Genomic DNA, 21493 nt, shown 5'->3' on the forward strand with positions numbered 1-21493 from the left:
TGATTTTAATCTTTTACATGTTAACTTTATTGTTATGGGAGTTCTTCTAAAGGATAATTCTCTACTTCCCTACTGATATCTAAACGTTAGAAAGCTGTAAAAGGCAAATGTAGATTTAAGTAGTATATAGCACATAGATTTATGAGACAGTGTACACAACACATATACAAATACATAAGCAAAAGCACGTGAATACTCCAAATTTCTAAATTTTTTGGTTGAGTTCCTTCAGGTGACAAACTCTTCAACAGAGAGAGAGAGTAGAAATACCTGAATTTACCTTCCAGGGCAATGATAATGATATAGGTGGCTTCTCTGATTACAGAGATATCTTTTCTTCTCTGTAGTCACCGCTCTGGGTGCCTTGTTTTAACAAAGGGTCTGTTAGTCTACTACTCCACTCTGCTTCCATTTATGCTTCCAGTTTCCAGTTTCCGCTAACTTCTGCGGTCTGCTTCTTATGTTATCTGTTCTTCCCCTCCTCTTAACTCCTCCTCATTTTCTATTTACCATAGCTTCTCCTATGGAGAGCTGTGGTGAAGAGCTTTCCCTCTTTTGTGGGAAAAATGGCATTCCTACAAAAGACATTGGTCAGCTTGCCAAACTAAAAGGTAGGGACAGTGTGATTGGCTGATCATCATAGTGTTTGTTTGATCTTGTTACTGAAATAACAAACAAGAAACCCTTAGGATACTTTTCCTGGTGTAAAAGTAACACCTATTTATTGTGTTAAGTTTAGAAGGTATAGAAAATAGAAATCATTTGTAAACTGTGGTTACTTTTATGGCATATTCCTGTATTTTAAAATTATTCTTTTTCTGTCTATGTATGTATACCTGTAGAAACAAAATTGTGATCCACTAAATATACTCTATTATAACCCTTTTTTTCACTTAAGAATATATTATGTGCATTTTTATATGTATAAGTATTTCTAAAAATGAATTTAAATTTAGCAAAGACTTTTAAAATTGCCTTCATAATCAGAGTTTAACAAGAAGCCCCCAAATTCAGTAAGGCTGGATGTTGGCTAGATTTGGAATTAATATTAGTTGGCTCATTATAATAATAGCTAATATTTATTGAATATTTACTATGTGTCAGACACTGTATTAAATACTTACAGATGATCTGCTTTCAGGCTTATAACATTTGTTGTACTCAGTACTTTACATGGTTTATCTAATATGATTCTTACGACAAGCCATTGAAGCAGGAGCTATCATTTTTTGTTATGTATCATTATGTTACAATAGAAGAAACAGAAACACATTTTCTCCCAGTTCAGGTAGCTCGTTAGTGGCAGAGTAAAGAGTGGAAGCCAGGCAGTCTTGATTTCAGTAGGCACTTCTATAAGCAACCTGCTGTCCTCTTAGGTCTAGGCACTGGGAAGTGCTTTACATATGTTTTCTTAGATTCGATTTTGAATTTTAGAATTAATGGAGGGTTCTGTCTACTGAATTAACTTTAGTGAGTGTAATGTAAATGTTGGTATATACATATAAAGTGTTCAAGAATGAATTTATGCTGCCATATACTGCTAGATACTGAAGAATTCAGATCTTTCTGGTATTTTCCATATTTTTTTGGTATGTTCCATATCTTAATAGTGGATATAAGTCATTATTTTGTACAGTTTTCTTATACTTTCCAATTATTTGGTCTGACTTCTTACCAGATGTATCTTATAAAGGGCCTAGCAAAGAACTCATTCTAAGAGAATGAGTACCTTCTACATGTCAGACACTGTTCTGGATGCTGTGGATACAGCAGTGAACCAAAGGGGGGAAAATAGTGTTTTGTGAAATAAATGAGTTTCTATTTTATTACATAGAATAGGTTTTACTTGAGATATTCCCAAACATACCTTATAAATTTGATTAATAACCATCTAGATTTTTTTGCACGATGTTCTGGCTGACAAATTTTATCTCATTTATTTAGATTTAGTCTTCAAAAAAAAATCTGTTGAGTTCAGTAATATCTCTATTTTACAGATGTGAAAGCTCAAATAAGTGATTGACCCTAAATTATATTGCTGATAAATGGCAGGTTTAGGACTTAAATTTAAATCATTTTATTCCAAACCTAGGAATTTTTCATAATGCTTTTTTTGTCAACATTCTTAGATTTTCAGTTCTTAAAAAAAACAATTAAGATATGGGTTCTGGCCCCAAGTATTCTTTGTGAAGCTGCAATACAGGATATTGGTAAAGAATGCAGATTCTCATCCATATTATTCAGATTCTGTCCCCCCAACCCCCATTTACTATGTGACCTTGTACAAGTAGCTTAACCTCTTTGTACTTATTTCTTTATCTGTAAAATGCGAATGATAACCACCTACCTCACTTGATTGTCATGAGGATCAAAATATCTGTATCTATACATAGCTGATAACTGTATTTATATATATAATGAATAAATGAGTAGAATAGAACAGAGCTGAGCTCATAAATAAGTACTAGCACCCAGAATTTGAAATATTCTTATTTATTTTATTCCTTAAAGATTCCCCCCCACCCAGGACCACCCCCCCATTAAATGTGTGTATATAGAGAGAATAAAGTTTCGATGGCCTTGTCTTTTAATTAAAGGTATACAGTATTTAAAAGTTGTCATTTTTAGGTCAATGATTTTTCAAGTTTCTGTTGTTTGAATTTTATTCAGTGCTGCAGGTGGAGAAATTTTCAATCTGTGTTTACCTGAGTTGGCTGAAATGGTCTCTGAAAATGACATTATCAGACTCATTAAACAAATACTTGAAGGAGTTTATTATCTACATCAGAATAACATTGTACACCTTGATTTAAAGGTAATGTAATGTGATTTTAAGTAACACTACATCTCTGTTCCTTCTCTGCTCTTGCTTTGCACAATTAATTGCAGGCTGGTGTTGAGAGGAAACAACAGTCAGATCATGCTTGTCTAGACTGCACATTTGCTACATGGACTAATTCTGTATTGGCAGAGAGAAGACTGCATGTGTGAGCAGCTCAGATTAATCACTGGGCTCTTAAAAACCATCATTACTATATGTTCTAATCCTACCATCGTGTCACTCCATCCCACTCTTACTGCCACATCCTGGACCTTTCTATCTTATAAAACTGTCTGTCTCTAAAATACTTAATTTTGATTTCCATCTTGAAGATAACCTACTAGTCCTCACTCCTTTGCTCCCATTATACTCATTCATCTTTCCCTTGAGGCTTTCAGTCTTTTGGCTTCTCCTTTCCCCCCACCGCCCCCAGACCATTCAGGCCCCTTCCCAATCCCTGAGATGCCACTTCAGCCTCTCATGTTACTATCCTTTCTCCTTATCCTTCCTCTTCAGCCATACAAGGACGTTAAAATCTGGATCAAACTGTCTCTTATTGTTTGAACATTGGACTCTTCTCTTCCTGGACAATCTCCCTTTCATTTACCCCACCACGCCTCTTTCTATCTCATGTAGAAACCTGGGAATGGTCAGACCCAGAACCATCACAGTGTATTGAACCATTATGTTCCTGGAAATATATGCATTTTTATTCCTTCATGCCTTCTGTCATGCTATTCCCCAGAACACTTTTCTAACTGGCATACTTCTATTTATCCTTTAAGGTTCAGCTTAAGCATCATCTCTACTGCAAAGGTTTGTTGGACTTTCTAATGGGCAGAATTAAGTAGTCTTTACTACTGAGTATTCTATATCTCATAATCAATTAATCTATGTACCCATCTTTTTTATTCAAACCAAGAAGCCTCTTGGAGTATATTTTTTACTTTATCATTGAATATATAGCTTCTCCTAAGTAGTAGTTCAGTAAGTGTTTGATGGATGACTCGATAAAATGTTTAATAGCTAAACTATAAGTTCCACTTAATTTACCTCTGATCTGAGATTAGTATTCTTTTATTGTTTTGTATTACTTATCATTGTTTTGTTGTGCTTTGTTAGCCACAGAATATATTACTGAGCAGCATATACCCTCTTGGGGACATAAAAATTGTAGATTTTGGAATGTCTCGAAAAATAGGGAATGCATGTGAACTTCGGGAAATCATGGGAACACCAGAATACTTGGGTAAGAATTTCTTTTTACTTTCTATACCATCTTGAAATGTATTAACTAAATGATATCTGTATAGAACTATATTTTAGGGCATATAATTCCAGGATATATTTGGCTCAGATATTTTAGTGCATTGAAATTTGCTTATGACACATTTAAATGAACTGTAGCGAATTGAGACATTCACAACAATTTACAGGACAGTGGACATATAAGTTAAAAGTTTAATGTTTGTGTGTAAAAGCTTTGTACATAGAGAAACATAGGTAAAAGGGAAGTTAGGGAGCAGGAAAAAATGGAAAAAGAGGAAAACAGAAGCAAATGTTACTGTGTTTGAAGCCTGTTTCATAGGGGTGTCAAAAAGAACCTATAGTTAGATAATCTAGGAATACTGTACTAAATCAACAAATAAGATCATGCAGATGAAAGATTTTTTAACTTGTATGAAGCAGTACATAAAGTATTTTAATTTATAGTAACAAGTTTTTTACATTTTTTTGTTGTTGCTCATATTGATAGTCCCATGCACGCATTGAAAAGATACAAGTAAACAGAACAAGTGCTACTCAGCTAGGCAGCTGACTTTCCCAAAATGAAAAGCAAAGCAAATTACTAACTTCTGAATGCTAATAGAGGCTACCATGTCCTAGAATAATGATTGTAATTGGAGATAAAACAGCTCACAGAAGTATGTGAAAAGGTGGTAGGTGGTGCAATGGAGGCTGACAACATATGTGACTCAAAGGCTTTAACAAAATTGTTAAGCTTTAAGAAACAATCTCTCTTTGGAAAAATTATGAAACTATACTGTGAAACAAAAAAGTTATTCAATCACGGATCCTAGTTTGGACTCTACTGATTTGAAATTTATGGTAATGTTTAGAAAGTATAGACAATTTATGTTGCACCTTTTAAAAAATGTTTTTGGTGGGGGAGGAGACAGTGGAAAATTAATTGCTTAGGAAACTAGGTTTTCTGTAGTTTAAGGGAATATTTAATCTACTTGAAAATCTAAAGCACTTCCATGAAGCTTAATTTGCTCATAGTGTCATTGTAAATGCATATGATTCTATTTACCCTGGGAAGAAAAACTTAAATCAGTCTAATAAAATAACTCAAACTAATTCCTAACAGAGTGATAAAACTTAAACTGTAAACTGTAAAAAGATTCTAGCTTCTAACATTTTACTTCTTCATAATTGTTTCTCCTGAGATTAATCTCAATGGTTAAAAAAAATACTACATAGCTACTGGTTACTTCAAGAATATAATTGGTGCTTTTGAACCATCTGGTTCTATAATTTTCTCAACATTAGATATGTTTAAATGTCTAATCACAGGATAATTAATACTATGCTGAATTTCTACTGATCATATTGGTAGTTCTTTAAAATTAAATCCAGTTTAATATAAAGTAATTTTCACATTTTTAAATTTGTCAGTATTGAATTTTATTTTCTCTTTCAGCTCCAGAAATCCTGAACTATGATCCTATTACCACAGCAACAGACATGTGGTAAGATTTTGTTAATCACTTGAATGCCTTTATTAAAAGCTGGTTAGCATATATTCTAGGGTTCTTTGGTTCCAGAAGTAAATAATAAAGCTTTCTTTAAAAGATTTTATTCAAGTATCATTATTATGCCACAGGAAAACATTTACCTGTTCATTCTTTTTAATAACACTCTGGCTGCGAGCCAAAGGTGCAGGTATAAATAGGAAAATCCCTTTCCTGGAGGAAGACCCCTTCTGGTAAAAGAACAAAATAGCCACAGTACTGTGTTACATGTTCTATAAAAAAGATAAAATGCTATTTAATAAGCATGGGGGAATTAGCAGACAAGCACCAGTTGGGAGACATCTGGTCTAGGTCTAGGAGAACTAGGGAAGGTATTTGCTCAGCAGAAAAATGAGGTCAGAGCCATGCAAAAGTTTAGTTTTATGAGAGTATATTTCTCAGGTATTGTGAGTTTGTGTGGCTGACACAGAGAGAATGTCATAGAGTAGAACTGGCATTGATACTGGAACTTCAGTTGGGACCACAGTGGAAGACTGACTCCGTAAGGCCAAGTAGAAGAGTTTAGACTTATTCCCTGTGTTCTATGTTTGGGACTGTAATGGATTTGCCAAGAAAAAAGGGTCCTGTGGCTAAATAATTGGGTGAAATAGGTACTATATGTATTGTCTTTTTCTGGTTCCTGAACACAGGAGTTGTCATTAACATATTTACGGTTCTAAACGTTTTGCAATGAAAAAAAAAAATCTGCCTGCCCAATATTGTGCTTTATCAAACCTGCAGATTCTGTTTGCATGGTATCCTGTTTATGTCTCACAGACCATTACTGTGTCATTGGACACCATTTGGGAAATGCTGCTCAGGGCAGCTTTGTGTACTTGATAACATAGGTATCTGTGTGAAGGGCAGACTGTAGATATAATGATATATGTTTAATACATCATATTTATAATTATATAACACACATGTGCATTCCCTCATATTATTTTTCTGTGAGGCAAACTTTGAGATAACATAATTATTTCAGTTTTAGTAGTATACCGTAGGAACTTTGAAAAGCAATTTAAAATCTGTAGTTTAACTGTACAAGTTTTGAGGACAGGGATATGTTGAGAATCAATTTGACTTTATATAGGTGTTTTAAGATTAGCACACATTTTAAGTTCCCATCTTCTCCCTTATTTGTTTTTTCAGGAACGTTGGTATAATAACATATATGTTGTTAACTCATACATCCCCATTTGTGGGAGAAGATAATCAAGAAACATACCTCAATATTTCCCAAGTTAATGTAGATTATTCAGAAGAAACTTTTTCATCAGTTTCACAGCTGGCCACAGACTTCATCCAGAGCCTTTTAGTAAAAAATCCAGAGTAAGTAATAACATTAATTTGTTTAAATACTATTATAAAATGAATTATATATGACTATTAAGAAAGATATACTCTAAAACAGTATAAAATTACTAGATGTATGCTCTCAAGTTTCAGGTAAAATGGGGAGAGAGGTGGTATGAGAGATCATTAAATAATAATCCATAAGTTCAAACATAGACAATACAAAATATGTAACAGGAAGTCTTGAACTGAAGAGAAGATTTGGGTTATTTCTCTCTCAACCTGCTACTAATCCCTGAAATTCCCTAAAATAATTAGAAGTATAAGGTTTACAATACACATGGCTGCTTAAGGTAAGACTTTGTTATGAATGATTTATAGTTAAATAACTACAGTTGTATAACAAGTCCAAATTACTGATTGTCAAATTTCTAAGCAGCAGGTGCTCTTTGACCGCCTACTAAAGAAGGGACCTGAAACTATGCCTTAAGACTCTTACCTCATTCATTGGCAACTTCAAAGCAGGAAAAGAAAAAGCTGACCTCCCTTTTCTTTACCTGGATCAGCCCTATTTACTTTATTTATTTATTTGAATTTTATTGTATTTATTTTTTTATACAGCAGGTTCTTATTAGTTATCCATTTTATACATATTAGTGTATATATGTCAATCCCAATCTCCTATTTACTTTAAAATGGCCTGGCGGTACATAATGCAGAAGCTGTGATATAGTGCCTTGGGCTGGGATCCTGGTTGTGTTGCTTGTCAGGTCTTTTATCTCCTACAATTACTTAATCTCCTGGAGGACTCAGTTTCCTTATCTGTTTAAGAAAAAAACCCTCAGAGGTTTGTTAATTATTTTATTGGCTTAACGCAAGTCTGAACAAACTTTCACTGGCTCTATATTGAACATGAATGGTTATTTATTAGAAATAGCAATAATACTATTTGTTTCTGGTTATAAACAGTATTTATCTTCCTAAATATTTTTTCATCTAGATTCTAAAATTTCTATAATGAGCACCTTAATTTTTATTATCAGGAAAAAATGAACAATAAAATCAAAGACTAAGGAAACCTATGTTCTGATAGTAATGGTGGGTGTGTTAAGGTTGGAGTTGAGTATAAATAGGTGTTTTCCTTCCTTTTGAAATATTGTGATATTTGACCATATTGCTTTCACAAGCAAAAATAAAATTTAAAAACTAAAAATGTTGGATAAACGTCATTGAAGAATAGCCTTGGTTTTCAAGATTTAACAGTTAACTGCTTTTTAAGAACACAAAATAATAATAGAGATTATAAATTACATATATTTTCCTTCAAAGGGTTTGTAAACCCAGGAGTCTTTATAATTTTACTAATCTTTATTTGTGAGCCTAAAATATGTTTCCAGTTTTATGACTAGATAGTCTCATCCGTAAGCTCCATGATAAATTGAATTTTCAGCACATGTCAGAATTAAACTCTAGGTACTCCACTTTTCCTATTATTCCCTTCTGTACTATGAGTATGTGTTATTTTCATAATAAATAAATAATAAGTCTATAATATATTGAACTGCAGACATTTCCAACCTGAGTTTTGGTTCTCAATTTTCCCTTGGTGTTTTCATTCAAAGGAAAAGACCAACAGCCGAAATCTGCCTTTCTCATTCTTGGCTCCAGCAGTGGGACTTTGGAAATTTGTTTCACCCTGAAGAAACTTCCAGTTCCTCTCAAAGTCAGGATCATACAATAAGGTCCTCTGAAGACAAGACTTCTAAACCCTCTTGTAATGGAACCTGCAGTGACCGAGAAGACAAAGAGAATATCCCGGAGGATAGCAGCATGGTGTCCAAAAGGTTCCGCTTTGATGACTCATTGCCCAATCCCCATGAACTTGTTTCAGATTTGCTCTGTTAGCACTTTTCTCTTTGACTCATTTGAACTGAATGTCGGATTTGAAATCCACTTCAGTGTGAGATTGTGGTTTATAGCTTCATATATGGCATGTTTATAGCTTCATATATGGCATGTTTATATTGTAAATGCACTTTAGCATAGAAGAATTTAGGGAAGTGTTTTAATGCTAAATTGCTAGTTACTAGCATAATTTCATTTCCTGTACTGAGATATCAGCTCTCAAAATATTTAAATATGTGACAAAAAATAAAATTGTACATGTGAGTTTACATGTTAATGAAAGAATTGAAGTTCAAATGGATTTATTAAAATGTTTTACATATCAGGAAAAGTAACTTGGGTTATATTATGGTTGATGTAAACAGAACAAAATGAAGACATTTGAATTTAATAGATTCTCCAAGGTAAGTTCTATACCATGCCTCTATTGACAGAATTTTGTTTAGGATAACAGTGTCAAGTTTAAATAAGAATATACACTATTTTATAGATGCTTAAGAGATATTTTACACTTGAAAATGTTTTTCAATCATGGATATTTTGAAACTGCATAAGATTTCCATTACATATGGTCTGCTATATGAGACAGTCCTTTAACCAGAGCAGAGAGGGGGTTAGAAACTAGATTAGGGATATTCTATACAAGTTGAAGGAGAGGAAAGAGCAGCATGGCATCATTTTTAGCTCAAATGTCTTTTGCCCATTCTCAACATACGTCAGATTTAACAAGGTGTAAAAGATGGAGAATACAGGGTACAGAGGTGTAGAGGATTTTCGTCCTCCAGAATCTCTAGAGTAGAAGATGCTTAGGTAAAACTGAGTATGCTCTGTTTTCAGTCAACCAAACATATTTATTAATTGAATGTAGAAGAAAGTGCTGACAGACTTATGCAACTTACAGAATTTTAGGTATCTTCTAAGTCTTAGAATAGAAGCCAATTATTCAGAGTTCTAAAAGTATGCATAAAAAATATCATGGCACCAGTAGTACTATTAACACAGTGCCAGAGTCAGCAGTAGCAAGGTGGATATGCTCATAAAGCAGGATGACATCAAGCTCTTCTAAAGTTCTTGTGTAAAATTCCTAGTGAGTGAGGAGGCTTAGCAGGAGATCTGCAGAGTGGCATTTAATGGTCTTTTGCTGGGGCCAGTGCAAGTCACAGTCCAGGGACAGCAGAATGTTTGATGGGTGGCCGGTGACTATGTTTGGTCCTAATTGGTGGGGGGCGGGGAAGATTTACTCCTTTTTGAGTAATCTTTGATGACTTTCCACCTGGAGACTATTAAAAACTCTGTTATGTTACCATGTTAAGATAACTGTAAATTCATGACCATGTTACTGTATCAAAAGAAATTAGGTTTTATCAGAAGAAATCCTTTGGTTTTTTCCGTTTGAATTATATATTACTGTAAAAGCTTTGGCTTCTTGAAACTTGGTAACACTCCAAATAACTTAAAACTGTTTTTAATAACCGTCAGATCACTTTACTTGGTTAAATGAATTCTCAGCATCCTCAGCATTTCTTAAAGGAAAAGTTATTTCTGTTCGTGTGTGTGTGTGTGTGTGTGTGCACATGTGTATATGTATTTGTATAGGTGTATGTATATATGTATAGATAGATGAAATATAGTCCTTAGACAACTTTCTCTTAGAGATTCTTCCTTCTGGTATATTGTACTCAACTCAGGTGCCAAAGGAGCTCATCTTAAGACATGTAAATATACATTTAACTTCTTTAAGAAGTAGTTTATCGGTTCAATAAACTAATCATTGTGGAAGCTAAATTGGGCTTTTGTGTATCTAAAACTGATGAGTTTTTTCTAAATTTTTGTTGCCCATTTATTTGCCTTCAGTATTAAGCTAATGCAGGTAAAGCTTAGTAAGAAAGTCATTGGAGAAAGAGGAAATTATTATTCTGACAAAAGACCATATTATATTTTTAACTTTCCAGAGGAATTATGCCATACTAAAAAGCAAAAATCAAGAAATGTTCAAATTTTGAATTATAAACTGTTTCTAAAAAAAATATTTTATATGAGTTTTCTTTTTTTCTGAGAAATTTTTTAATAGTTTATCTCCTTCCCCTTAGTTAATAGAATACACAGGGTTGTAAATTTCCATACCTCTTTTTCCTACCAATTTTTATTGTAAAAAAGCAACTAGTAGGTTATGCAAGCAGTATAAAAATTCAGTTTTTTCATAAAGGTGAACTTAACTATTTTCTCTGATTGAAATATGAAAATAAACCAATTTGTAGAGAGAACTTATTAACAAATAACTCAATTCTTATTTTTTTCCTCCCAAGATTGAAAACAAGAGGTGAATAGATGTCAGTAACACATCTGAAGATTAATGTTAAATTGTGGTGAGTTTATAAAGTTTAATTTGCTTTTCGGATAGGAGCCCTGGATAGATGGGATTAAAAAGATGAGGTATAGGTGACAATCATAAGTCTCATTTTAACTTTTTTCCCCCACAGTAAAGTTAACCTAACTCTAAGCAGTAAAATTATAATGACATTTTAAAGAAGTAAGCAGTACCTGTTCTCCAGTCAGTAATGAGATGAGGCACCTGTACCAGAATATAAATCAACACATTGCTTCCTTTATCAAGAAAGTCTTGTTATAAAAAAATGTCGGCCAATTAGTAACAAAATAGATTTTCATTCTGGCACAAGTTCTTTCTTTCATTTTGGATGAGTCACGAATCGTTCATAGACCATATTTTGAATAGCCTTGCTTTAAGCAACATTTATATAACTGTTGGTATTTTATAACTGTTTACATTTCCTCTGTTTATTTTTGAATTTTCCGTTTGATATCTGACTTGGAAACTTGTCCTTATTCATTGTTGTGTAAACAAGTGTACTTTAATTTCATATTGTATTAAAATTAAGTTATCTGACTTTCAACTTGGGGAATTATTATCAGTTTATAGTTTTATAAAAGTTTAAAGAACTTTAAACTCAAGTATAAATTTCACACAAATTACAACTGCTGTCCATCTTAACTTTTATTCAATAATCATGTTGCTTAAGGCATATTGACCTACATTGTTATGAATACTCTAGTAAAAAAACAAATTACATCTACTTAATTATCCTTTTGGTTAAGGATTAAAAAGCACTTTTTAAAATTTGTGGTTGTCTTTGTTTTAAAGTATTTCTAAATTTGTTACCTCCTTGCCTGGAGGCTCTCTAGCCTTTGACACACGTCATCTTTGAACTCCCTTTCCAATACAGGTATGTTTATTAGATCCTTTCTGCTGGAAAAAACACAAATTTGGAAACAGGAAGGTCTGTTCACTTCGTGTAAGTAATAATAGATACTTTCAGAAAATGTCAATGCATGGCAGTGCACTGTGTGTTGCATAAAGATGAATAAAATCACCATGTAAAAAGCATGAAGTGTGATGAGAGAGAAATGGTGTGCAGACTTGACAATTGAATTTGTAGGAAGGAGACATTGATAAAAAGTTGGAACTTTTTCTCAGTTGTGAGTGCTTTTCTTTCAGGTTCCATATCTTATTTTTCTGGCACATAGATACTCTCCAATTTTTTTTCTTTATTTTTGAATTTTATTTTATTTATCTTTTTATACAGCAGGGTCTTTATTAGTCATCAGTTTTATACATATCAGTGTATACATGTCAATCCCAATCTTCCAATTCATCACACCACCATCCCCACCCCTGCCGCGGCTTTCCCCCTGCCTTGGTTTCCATACATTTGTTCTCTGCACCTGTGTCTCAATTTCTGCCCTGCAAACTGGTTCATCTGTACCGTTTTTCTAGGTTCCACTATATGCGTTAATATACAATATTTGTTTTTCTCTTTCTGACTTACTTCATTCTGTAGGACAGTCTCTAGATCCATCCACGTCTCGACAAATGACCCAATTTCGTTACTTTTTATGGCTGAGTAATATTCCATTGTATATATGTAAAACATCTTCTTTATCCATTTGTCTGTTGATGGGCATTTAGGTTGCTTCCATGACCTGGCTGTTGTAGATAGTGCTGCAGTGAACACTGGGGTGCATGTGTCTTTTTGAATTATGGTTTTCTCTGGGTATATGCCCAGTAGTGGGATTGCTGGATCATATGGTAATTCTATTTTTAGTTTTATAAGGAACCTCCATATTGTTCTCGGTAGTGACTCTATCAATTTACATTCCCACCAACAGGGCAAGAGGGTTCCCTTTTCTCCACACCCTCTCCAGCATTTGTTGTTTGTAGATTTTCTGATGATGCCCATTCTAACTGGTGTGAGGTGATGCCTCATTGTAGTTTTGGTTTGCATTTCTCTAATAATTAGTGATGTTGAGCAGCTTTTCATGTGCTTCTTGGCCATCTGTATGTCTTCTTTGTAGAAATGTCTATTTAGGTCTTCTGCTCATTTTTGGACTGGATTGTTTGTTTTTTTAATATTGAGCTGCATGAGCTGTTTATATATTTTGGAGATTAATCCTTTGTTGATTCATTTGCAAATATTTTCTCCCATTCTGAGGGTTGTCTTTTCATCTTGTTTATGGTTTCCTTTGCTGTGCAAAAGCTTTGAAGTTTCACTAGTTTCAGTTGTTTATTTTTGTTTTTATTTCCATCACTCTAGGAGGTGGATCAAAAAGATCTTGCTGTGATTTATGTCGAAGAGTGTTCTTCCTATGTTTTCCTCTAAGAGTTTTATAGTGTCCGGTCTTACATTTAGGTCTCGAATCCATTTTGAGTTTATTCTTGTGTATGGTGTTAGGGAGTGTTCTAATTTCATTCTTTTACATGCAGCTGTCCAGTTTTCCCAGCACCACTTATTGAACAGACTCTCTTTTCTCCATGGTATATCCTTGCCTCCTTTGTCATAGATTAGTTGACCATAGGTGCATAGGTTTATCTCTGGGCTTTCTATCTTGTTCCATTGATCTATATTTCCGTTTTTGTGCCAGTACCATACTGCCTTGATTACTGTAGCTTTGTAGTATAGTCAGAAGTCAAGGAGTCTGATTCCTCCAGCTCCATTTTTTTCCCTCAAGACTGCTTTGGCTATTCGGGGTCTTTTGTGTCTCCATACAAATTTTAAGATTTTTTGTTCTAGTTCTGTAAAAAATGCCATTGGTAGTTTGATAGGGATTGCATTGAATCTGTAGATTCCTTTGGGTAGTATAGTCATTTTCACAATATTGATTCTTCCAATCCAAGAACATGGTATATCTCTCTATCTGTTGGTATTGTCTTTCATTTCTTTCATCAGTGTCTTACAGTTTTCTGCATACAGGTCTTTTGTCTCCCTAGGTAGGTTTATTCCTAGGTATTTTATTCTTTTTGTTGCAATGGTAAATGAGAGTGTTTCTTTAAGTTCTCTTTCTGATTTTTGATCATTAGTGTACAGGAATGCAAGAGATTTCTGTGCATTAATTTTGTATCCTTCAACTTTACCAAATTCATTGATTAGCTCTAGTAGTTTTCTGGTGGCATCCTAAGGATTCTCTATGTATAGTATCATGTCATCTGCAAACAGTGACAGCTTTACTTCTTCTTTTCTAATTTGTATTCCTTTTATTTCTTTCTCTTCTCTGATTGCCGTGGCTAGGACTTCCAAAACTATGTTGAATAATAGTGGTGAGAGTGGACATCCTTGTCTTGTTCCTGATCTTAGAGGAAGTGCTTTCAGTTTTTCACCATTGAGAATGATGTTTGCTGTGGGTTTGTCGTATATGGCCTTTATTATGTTGAGGTAGTTTCCCTCTATGCCCACTTTCTGGAGAATTTTTATCATAAATGGGTGTTGAATTTTGTCAAAAGCTTTTTCTGCATCTATTGAGATGATCATATGGTTTTTCTTCTTCAGTTTGTTAATATGGTGTATCACATGGATTGATTTGTGTATAGTGAAGAATCCTGGGATAAATCCCACTTGATCATGGTGTATGATCCTTTTAATGTGTTGTTGGATTCTGTTTGCTAGTATTTTGTTGAGGGTTTTTGCATCTATATTCATCACTGATATTGGTCTGTAATTTTCTTTTTTTGTAGTATCTTTTTCTGGTTTTGATATCAGTATGATGGTGGCCTCATAGAATGAGTTTGGGAGTGTTCCTTCCTCCACAGTTTTTTGGAATAGTTTGGGAAGGGGTGTTAGCTCTTCTCTAAATGTTTAATAGAATTCACCTGTGAAGCCATCTGGTCCTGGACTTCTGTTTGTTGGAAGATTTTTAATCACCATGTCAATTTCCTTACTTGTGATTGGTCTGTTCATATTTTCTGTTTCTTCCTGGTTTAGTCTTGGAAGGTTATGTACCTTTCTAAGAATTTGTCCATTTCTTCCAGGTTGTCCATTTTATTGGTATAGAGTTGCTTGTAGTAGTCTCTTAGGATGCTTTGTAGTTCTGGGGTGTCTGTTGTAACTTCTCCTTTTTCATTTCTAATTTTATTGATTTGAGTCCTCTCCCTCTTTTTCTTGATGAGTCTGGCTAATGGTTTATCAATTTTGTTTATCTTCTCAAAGAACCAGCTTTTAGTTTTATTGATCTTTGCTATTTTCTTTGTTTCTATTTCATTTATTTCTGTTCCGATCTTTATGATTTCTTTCCTTCTGCTAACTTTGGGTTTTGTTTGTTCCTCTTTCTCTAGTTCCTTTAGGTGTAAGCTTAGATTGTTTATTTGAGATTTTTCTTGTTTCTTGAGGTAGGCTTGTATAACTATAAACTTCCCTCTTAGAACTGCTTTTGCTGCATCCCATAGGTTTTGAATCGTCGTGTTTTCATTGTCATTTGTCTCTAGGTATTTTTTGATTTCCTCTGTGATTTCTTCAGTGATCTCTTGGTTATTTAGTATCATATTATTTAGCCTCCATGTGTTTGTGTTTTTTATGTTTTTTCCCTGTAATTCATTTCTAATCTCATAGCGTTGTGGTCAGAAAAGATGCTTGATATCGTTTCAATTTTCTTAAATTTACCAAGGCTTGATTTGTGACCCAAGATGTGATGTATCCTGGAGAACGTTCTGTGCACACTTGAGAAGAAAGTGTAGTCTGCTGTTTTTGGAGGAATGTCCTATAAATATCAATTAAATCTATCTGGTCTATTGTGTCATTTAAAGCTTCTATTTCCTTATTTATTTTCCTTTTGGATGATCTGTCCATTGGTGTAATTGAGGTGATAAAGTCCCCCACTATTATTGTGTTACTGTCGATTTCCTCTTTTATAGCTGTTAGCAGTTGCCTTATGTATTGAGGTGCTCCTGTGTTGGGTGCATATATATTTATAATTGTTTTATCTTCTTCTTGGATTGATCCCTTGATCATTATGTAGTGTCCTTCCATGTCTTTTGTAACATTCTTTTTTTTAAAGTCTATTTTATCTGATATGAGTATTGCTACTCCAGCTTTCTTTTGATTTCCATTTGCATAGAATATCTTTTTCCATCCCCTCACTTTCAGTCTGTATGTGTCCCTAGGTCTGAAGTGGGTCTCTTGTAGACAGCATATAGATGGGTCTTGTTTTTGTATCCATACAGCAAGCCTGTGTCTTGGTTGGAGCATTTAATCCATTCATGTTTAAGCTAATTATTGATATGTATGTTCCTATGACCATTTTCTTAATTGTTCTGGGTTTGTTTTTGTAGGTCCTTTTCTTCTCTTGTGTTTCCCACTTAGAGAAGTTCCTTTAGCATTTGTTGTATGGCTGGTTTGGTGGTGCTGAATTGTCTTAGGTTTTGCTTGTCTGTATAGCTTTTGATTTCTCCATTGAATCTGAATGAGATCCTTACCAAGTAGAGTAATCTTGGTTGTAGTTTCTTCCCTTTTATCACTTTAAGTATATCATGCCACTCCCTTCTGGCTTGTAGTGTTTCTGCTGAGAAATCAGCTGTTAACCTTATGGGAGTTCCCTTGTGTGTTATTTGTCATTTTTCACTTGCTGCTTTCAATAATTTTTCTTTGTCTCTGATTTTTGCAATTTTGATTACTATGTGTCTCAGCATGTTTCTCTTTGGGTTTATCCTGTATGGGACTCTCTGCGCTTCCTGGACTTGGGTGGCTATTTCCTTTCCCATGCTAGGGAAGTTTTCGACTATAATCTCTTCAAATATTTTCTTGGTTCCTTTCTCTCTCTCTTCTCCTTCTGGGACCCCTATAATGAGAATGTTGTTGCGTTTAATGTTGTCCCAGAGGTCTCTTAGGCTGTCTTTTCATTCTTTTTTCTTTATTCTGTTCCGCAGCAGTGATTTCCACCATTCTGTCTTCCAGGTCACTTATACGTTCTTCTGCCCCAGTTATTCTGCTATTGATTCCTTCTAGTATAGTTTTCATTTCAGTTTTTGTATTGTTCATCTCTGTCTGTTTGTTCTTTAATTCTTCTGAGTGTTTGTCCTTTCATTCTTCTAGGTCTTTGTTAAACATTTCTTGCATCTTCTCCATCTTTGCCTCCATTCTTTTACCGAAGTCCTGGATCATCTTCACTATCAGTATTCTGAACTCTTTTTCTGGAAGATTGCCTATCTCCACTTCATTTAGTTGTTTTTCTGGGGTTTTGTCTTGTTCCTTCATCTGGTACATAGCCCTCTGCCTTTTCATCTTGTCTGTCTTTCTTTCACTCCCCAATTTTTCTCTTTAGCCTGTTTTCCTCCTAGACATTGAAGCTACATGTATTATCTTTATTTGGATATAAGTATCCTCAAATGTAGAACAGCTCTAAGTAAAATGATGATCATATTCTCCCTTTCTTTATTACCTCCTCACCCAAATTTCCTGGATTCATGTCATCTCCCTTAGTTAACACAGCACTACTTACCCATACTTCACAGCTGGAAATCTCTGGGTTTCATTCTAAAAATTTTATTTCCTTACTGCATGTCTGTCTATTAATTATTAAATTCTATCAATTATATTACTTTATATATTTTAGAGTCATTTCCTGTCGATTCTTACTGGTACACATTCTTTCATTTATATCTAGATCATCTAGATCATCAAGAAAAGTGTCAGCAAACTTTTTCTATAAAAAAAACAGTTGCTAAATATGTTTAAAGCTTTGCAGGGCAGACAGTGCCTTGTCACAACTACTTAATTCTGCTCTTGGAGTGTGAAATACGTAAAGGAATGGGTACTGTTTCCACCATCTTGTAACTATGAAGGAGCTGACAAGGGAATCCTGGAGATGCTGGTCCTAACGTTATTGTCCCACTGAAGCCACTGAAGCAATGGCAGCAGTCATCTCCTTGACTTTTCAGTATGTGATTTTTTAAAATGTCCTATTTGTTTAATCCACTCTGTTTCAGGTTTTCTGTTATTGGCAGCTAAAAGCATCTTAATTGACACAATCATCAATGTTTTCCAAACTCGCGTTTCTCATAATGTTATTAGGTGTGTGGCAAAGAAAGAAAGCATGTATACCCGTTTATGTTTTAGAAACACTACCTTCAACAGTGTTAGACATATATTTTTACGGCAGGATTGCTTGGGGACCTTACACTGGGAACCTCCAAGTGAGGAACCTAATGTGTATGGTGTTTTATAACTGCTTTGACCAAGCTAACATCTCTCTGGATAGTTATCCATGGACACCTACTTGGAAAACATTGTACTAGATGCCAAAGCAACATAGTCCAAAGATCTTTAAAGATCTGGCTTATCCAGGAATAGACTGCAAGTTATTTTGTGGGAACCAGCTCTTATATTGGAGAAGGAATTTGAAAGGGCAGGTTCCTAATTCTTGATCCAAGTAAGACCATTTTCACTAGCACTCTTTTTAGCACTGTGAGCTTTGCACCTTTATTAGAAATCATCATTAGGTTCTGATACAACACACTCTGATTCTCAGTATCTTTGAAACCAGGTAGACTTACGTAGAGGCCTTCCTAGTGGCAGAACCCGCAGTGTGGCCCTTGCTTACTGGTGATTAGTGAAGAAAAACTGTGGAAATATACTGTGGCTTCCCAGGCCATCCATGAGTAGAGAGAGAAAGAAACAAGCCCCAGCATTTGATGACTGGCAAAGCTAAGGAGTGCAGAAACAAAGATAGGGCAGTCAGGCAGAGAAAAAAAAAATATAACGTAATAAATCAGCCCCAAGCACTCCCAGTTCTCTCTCAAAGGCAAAGATAAAGTCTAATGCAGTCAGTTTTTCTGCAGAAACCATACCCCAACCAGACAGAGAGTGGTGATAAGCATGTAGTCCCCCAGTTGGCTGGAGCCTGAAAATTGATAACGTTAACCCCTGTGACCTCATCTGGCTACCTTACCACCCACCATCGGAAAATTGTACAGGAGCTGATCACGTTCCCTACAACCGTCTCCCTCACTTTGTCTTTCTCAATAGCCATTGGGGAGTTTGGGTCTTTTGAGCATTAGCTGCCTCTGCTCCTTGCTTGGTTCCTTGCAAGAAACACTGTACTTTCCTTCACCACGATTTGGTGTCAATAGATTGGCTTTGTTGTGCGTCAAGCCAGCAGACCCAAGTTTGGTTTGGCAGCACCTTGAAGGTGTTTTCTTGATTGGAAGTCATTAGTATGGCTTTCTGCTGAGGACTCTTAGCTGGCCATGCCTTGCTCGGCTTCCAGAACCAGCAGTTTGCACTCTCACTGCTCCTTCATCTCTATCAATTTAACTCATTTGTAATATATTCCTCACCTAAAGGCAAAGGCCTTATATTAGCTATCTCCCCAGAAACACAACCAGTAGTATACAGATATATATATATATATAAGAGGAGACTTATTATAGAAAATGGCTCATGTGATTTTGGATGCTGAGAGCCTCCACCATCTGCATCTGTGAGCTGAAGAACTAGGAAAGCTCATGGTATAATTCCAGTCTACATCTGAAGGCCTGAAAACCAGAGGAGCTGATAGTATAAATCCCAGTCCAAGTCTGAAGCCCGGAAAACCAGGAGGGTCAATGTTGAGGGCAGGAGAAGATGGATGTCCCAGCTCAAGCAAAGAGAGCAAACTATCCCTTCCTCTGCCTTTTTGTTTTATTCAGGCCCTCGACTGATTAGATGATGCTCACCTGCATTGGTAAGGGTAATTTTTACTCAATCTACCAATTCAAATGCTAATCTCTTCCCGAAACATCCTCATAGACACACCCAGAAATAATGTTTTACCGGCTATCTGGGCATCCCTTAACCCTGTCAAGGTGACACATGAAATTAACCACCATGGGTCTTTCCATATCTTCTGAATTCTTTCTTATTCATCAAAGCCTTCCTATAAGAATAGAGAAGTTCCAACATTTTCCCATATACGTAGTTTCCTCACTACACACAAACACACACACACACACACACACACACAATTTCCTATCTTATTATTATATAGAAAAGTAAAAGTTTTACTTACAGAAAGCAAATAGGTCTTCTAGCTTATTGAAATAGATTAAGTCCTTTCCTCTAAATATATTACTAAGGAAACTGTTCAACAATCTCTCTAATGCACAAGGCTAGGTGCAAGTGTAGTCAGCATCAAATGAATAATCTCTCACATTTAGGTCCTATGCCAACTCTATGCTGTGGTCAACTTTCAGAATAAGCAAAAAAAGGGATTGTTTTATAATTAGTTGGAAGGATTCCGCCCTCTGTGGTTCACCACTGGAATTTAAATTTAGTGATTGTAATACCCCTTTTGAAAGGCCAAAAGAAAGATATGTACTAATTATACCAATATTTCTAGCCAGATGGTAAAATGCAAGTGGGTCACCAATTAAAGATACAATTGTAGGTTGTAGAGTCACTCTGGTTATACTGAATAGTAAACAAATGAGTGCAAAATGTATGTGGAGAAAATTATAAGGTAGTATTATTGAACAAAGAAAACAATAGATTCCCCATGTCACAGAAGGCATATCACAGACTTATTTTCCCCTATAAATTAATCATCATGAATAAATTTATGAGGCTTTCCTGATTATAATTGAATTAACTGCCTGTAAAGTCATACAAAATCAAACTTTAGAGATGAAACATTGAGATTTGTTTCTTCCTTTGAAAGATGTTGTTAGCCCAATTTATTAAGAACGTGATTGGTTTTTTAATTGGGATTTGCACAAAAAGGCTTCTGAAATAAGTGAATATTTAAGTAATCACAGACTAAAGACCATTGAAAACAAGTTATAAAGGGAGAAAAAGAACTGTGCCGTGTATTTAGAGGCCTTTTTGGCCGCTTTAACCTGCACGAACATCAATTACTTCTTTCTTTGACAAAACAGCAGTAATCAGCTGTTTGCTTCTTTGATTAGTCCTGGTCCTAATTCATTAAATACTAATGATTAAGCATGGGATACTGCAAATAAACCTGTCTCCTTTCTTCCCAGAAATAGAATAATCACAATGGCCAATGGCTGGGGCCACTTATATCATTAAATTTATACGAGATTTAATTACTTTGGCTTTGCCCCCATGTCCCAAACAACACGCACAAATAGTCCCACAACATTGTATCTAATTATCAGTTTCGTTTTGGAAGGTCTTTATGGTATGTGTTTATAGAATGGGTGTGTGTGTCTGTATAAAAAATATTGCCTGTGGGTATGCCTATTCAGGGATATGTAAGATATAAATTAAAGAAGGAAGAATGCAGTGTACTAAGCCCCACTGTGAATCAGGAATTATATTTGGCTCTTTTATTCATGCTGTTTTCATTGAATCTTCACAACTCTGCAAATTGAATACAGTTGGCCCTCTGTATCCAC

General features: G+C 34.9%; 2 protein-coding genes across 2 annotated transcripts in view; both read left to right on the top strand.

The window, feature by feature from the left end:
* STK17B (serine/threonine kinase 17b) overlaps nucleotides 1-10836 on the top strand; it is a 30945-nt gene extending 20109 nt beyond the window's left edge. The window contains exons 4-8 of the mRNA XM_032637814.1: nucleotides 2671-2815; nucleotides 3944-4070; nucleotides 5526-5574; nucleotides 6769-6948; nucleotides 8535-10836. Of these exons, the coding sequence (XP_032493705.1) occupies nucleotides 2671-2815; nucleotides 3944-4070; nucleotides 5526-5574; nucleotides 6769-6948; nucleotides 8535-8817 (784 nt within the window). The 3' untranslated portion in view covers nucleotides 8818-10836. The remainder of the gene's footprint in view (nucleotides 1-2670; nucleotides 2816-3943; nucleotides 4071-5525; nucleotides 5575-6768; nucleotides 6949-8534) is intronic.
* A 146-nt stretch (nucleotides 10837-10982) lies between these two features.
* Nucleotides 10983-21493, top strand: part of DNAH7 (dynein axonemal heavy chain 7) — a 306947-nt gene continuing 296436 nt past the window's right edge. The window contains 2 exon segments of the mRNA XM_032637818.1: nucleotides 10983-11183; nucleotides 12060-12128. The gene's annotated coding sequence lies outside the window, so the exon portion shown is untranslated.

Source organism: Phocoena sinus, chromosome 7 (assembly GCF_008692025.1).
Source record: "Phocoena sinus isolate mPhoSin1 chromosome 7, mPhoSin1.pri, whole genome shotgun sequence".
Classification (NCBI taxonomy): Eukaryota; Metazoa; Chordata; class Mammalia; order Artiodactyla; family Phocoenidae; genus Phocoena; species Phocoena sinus.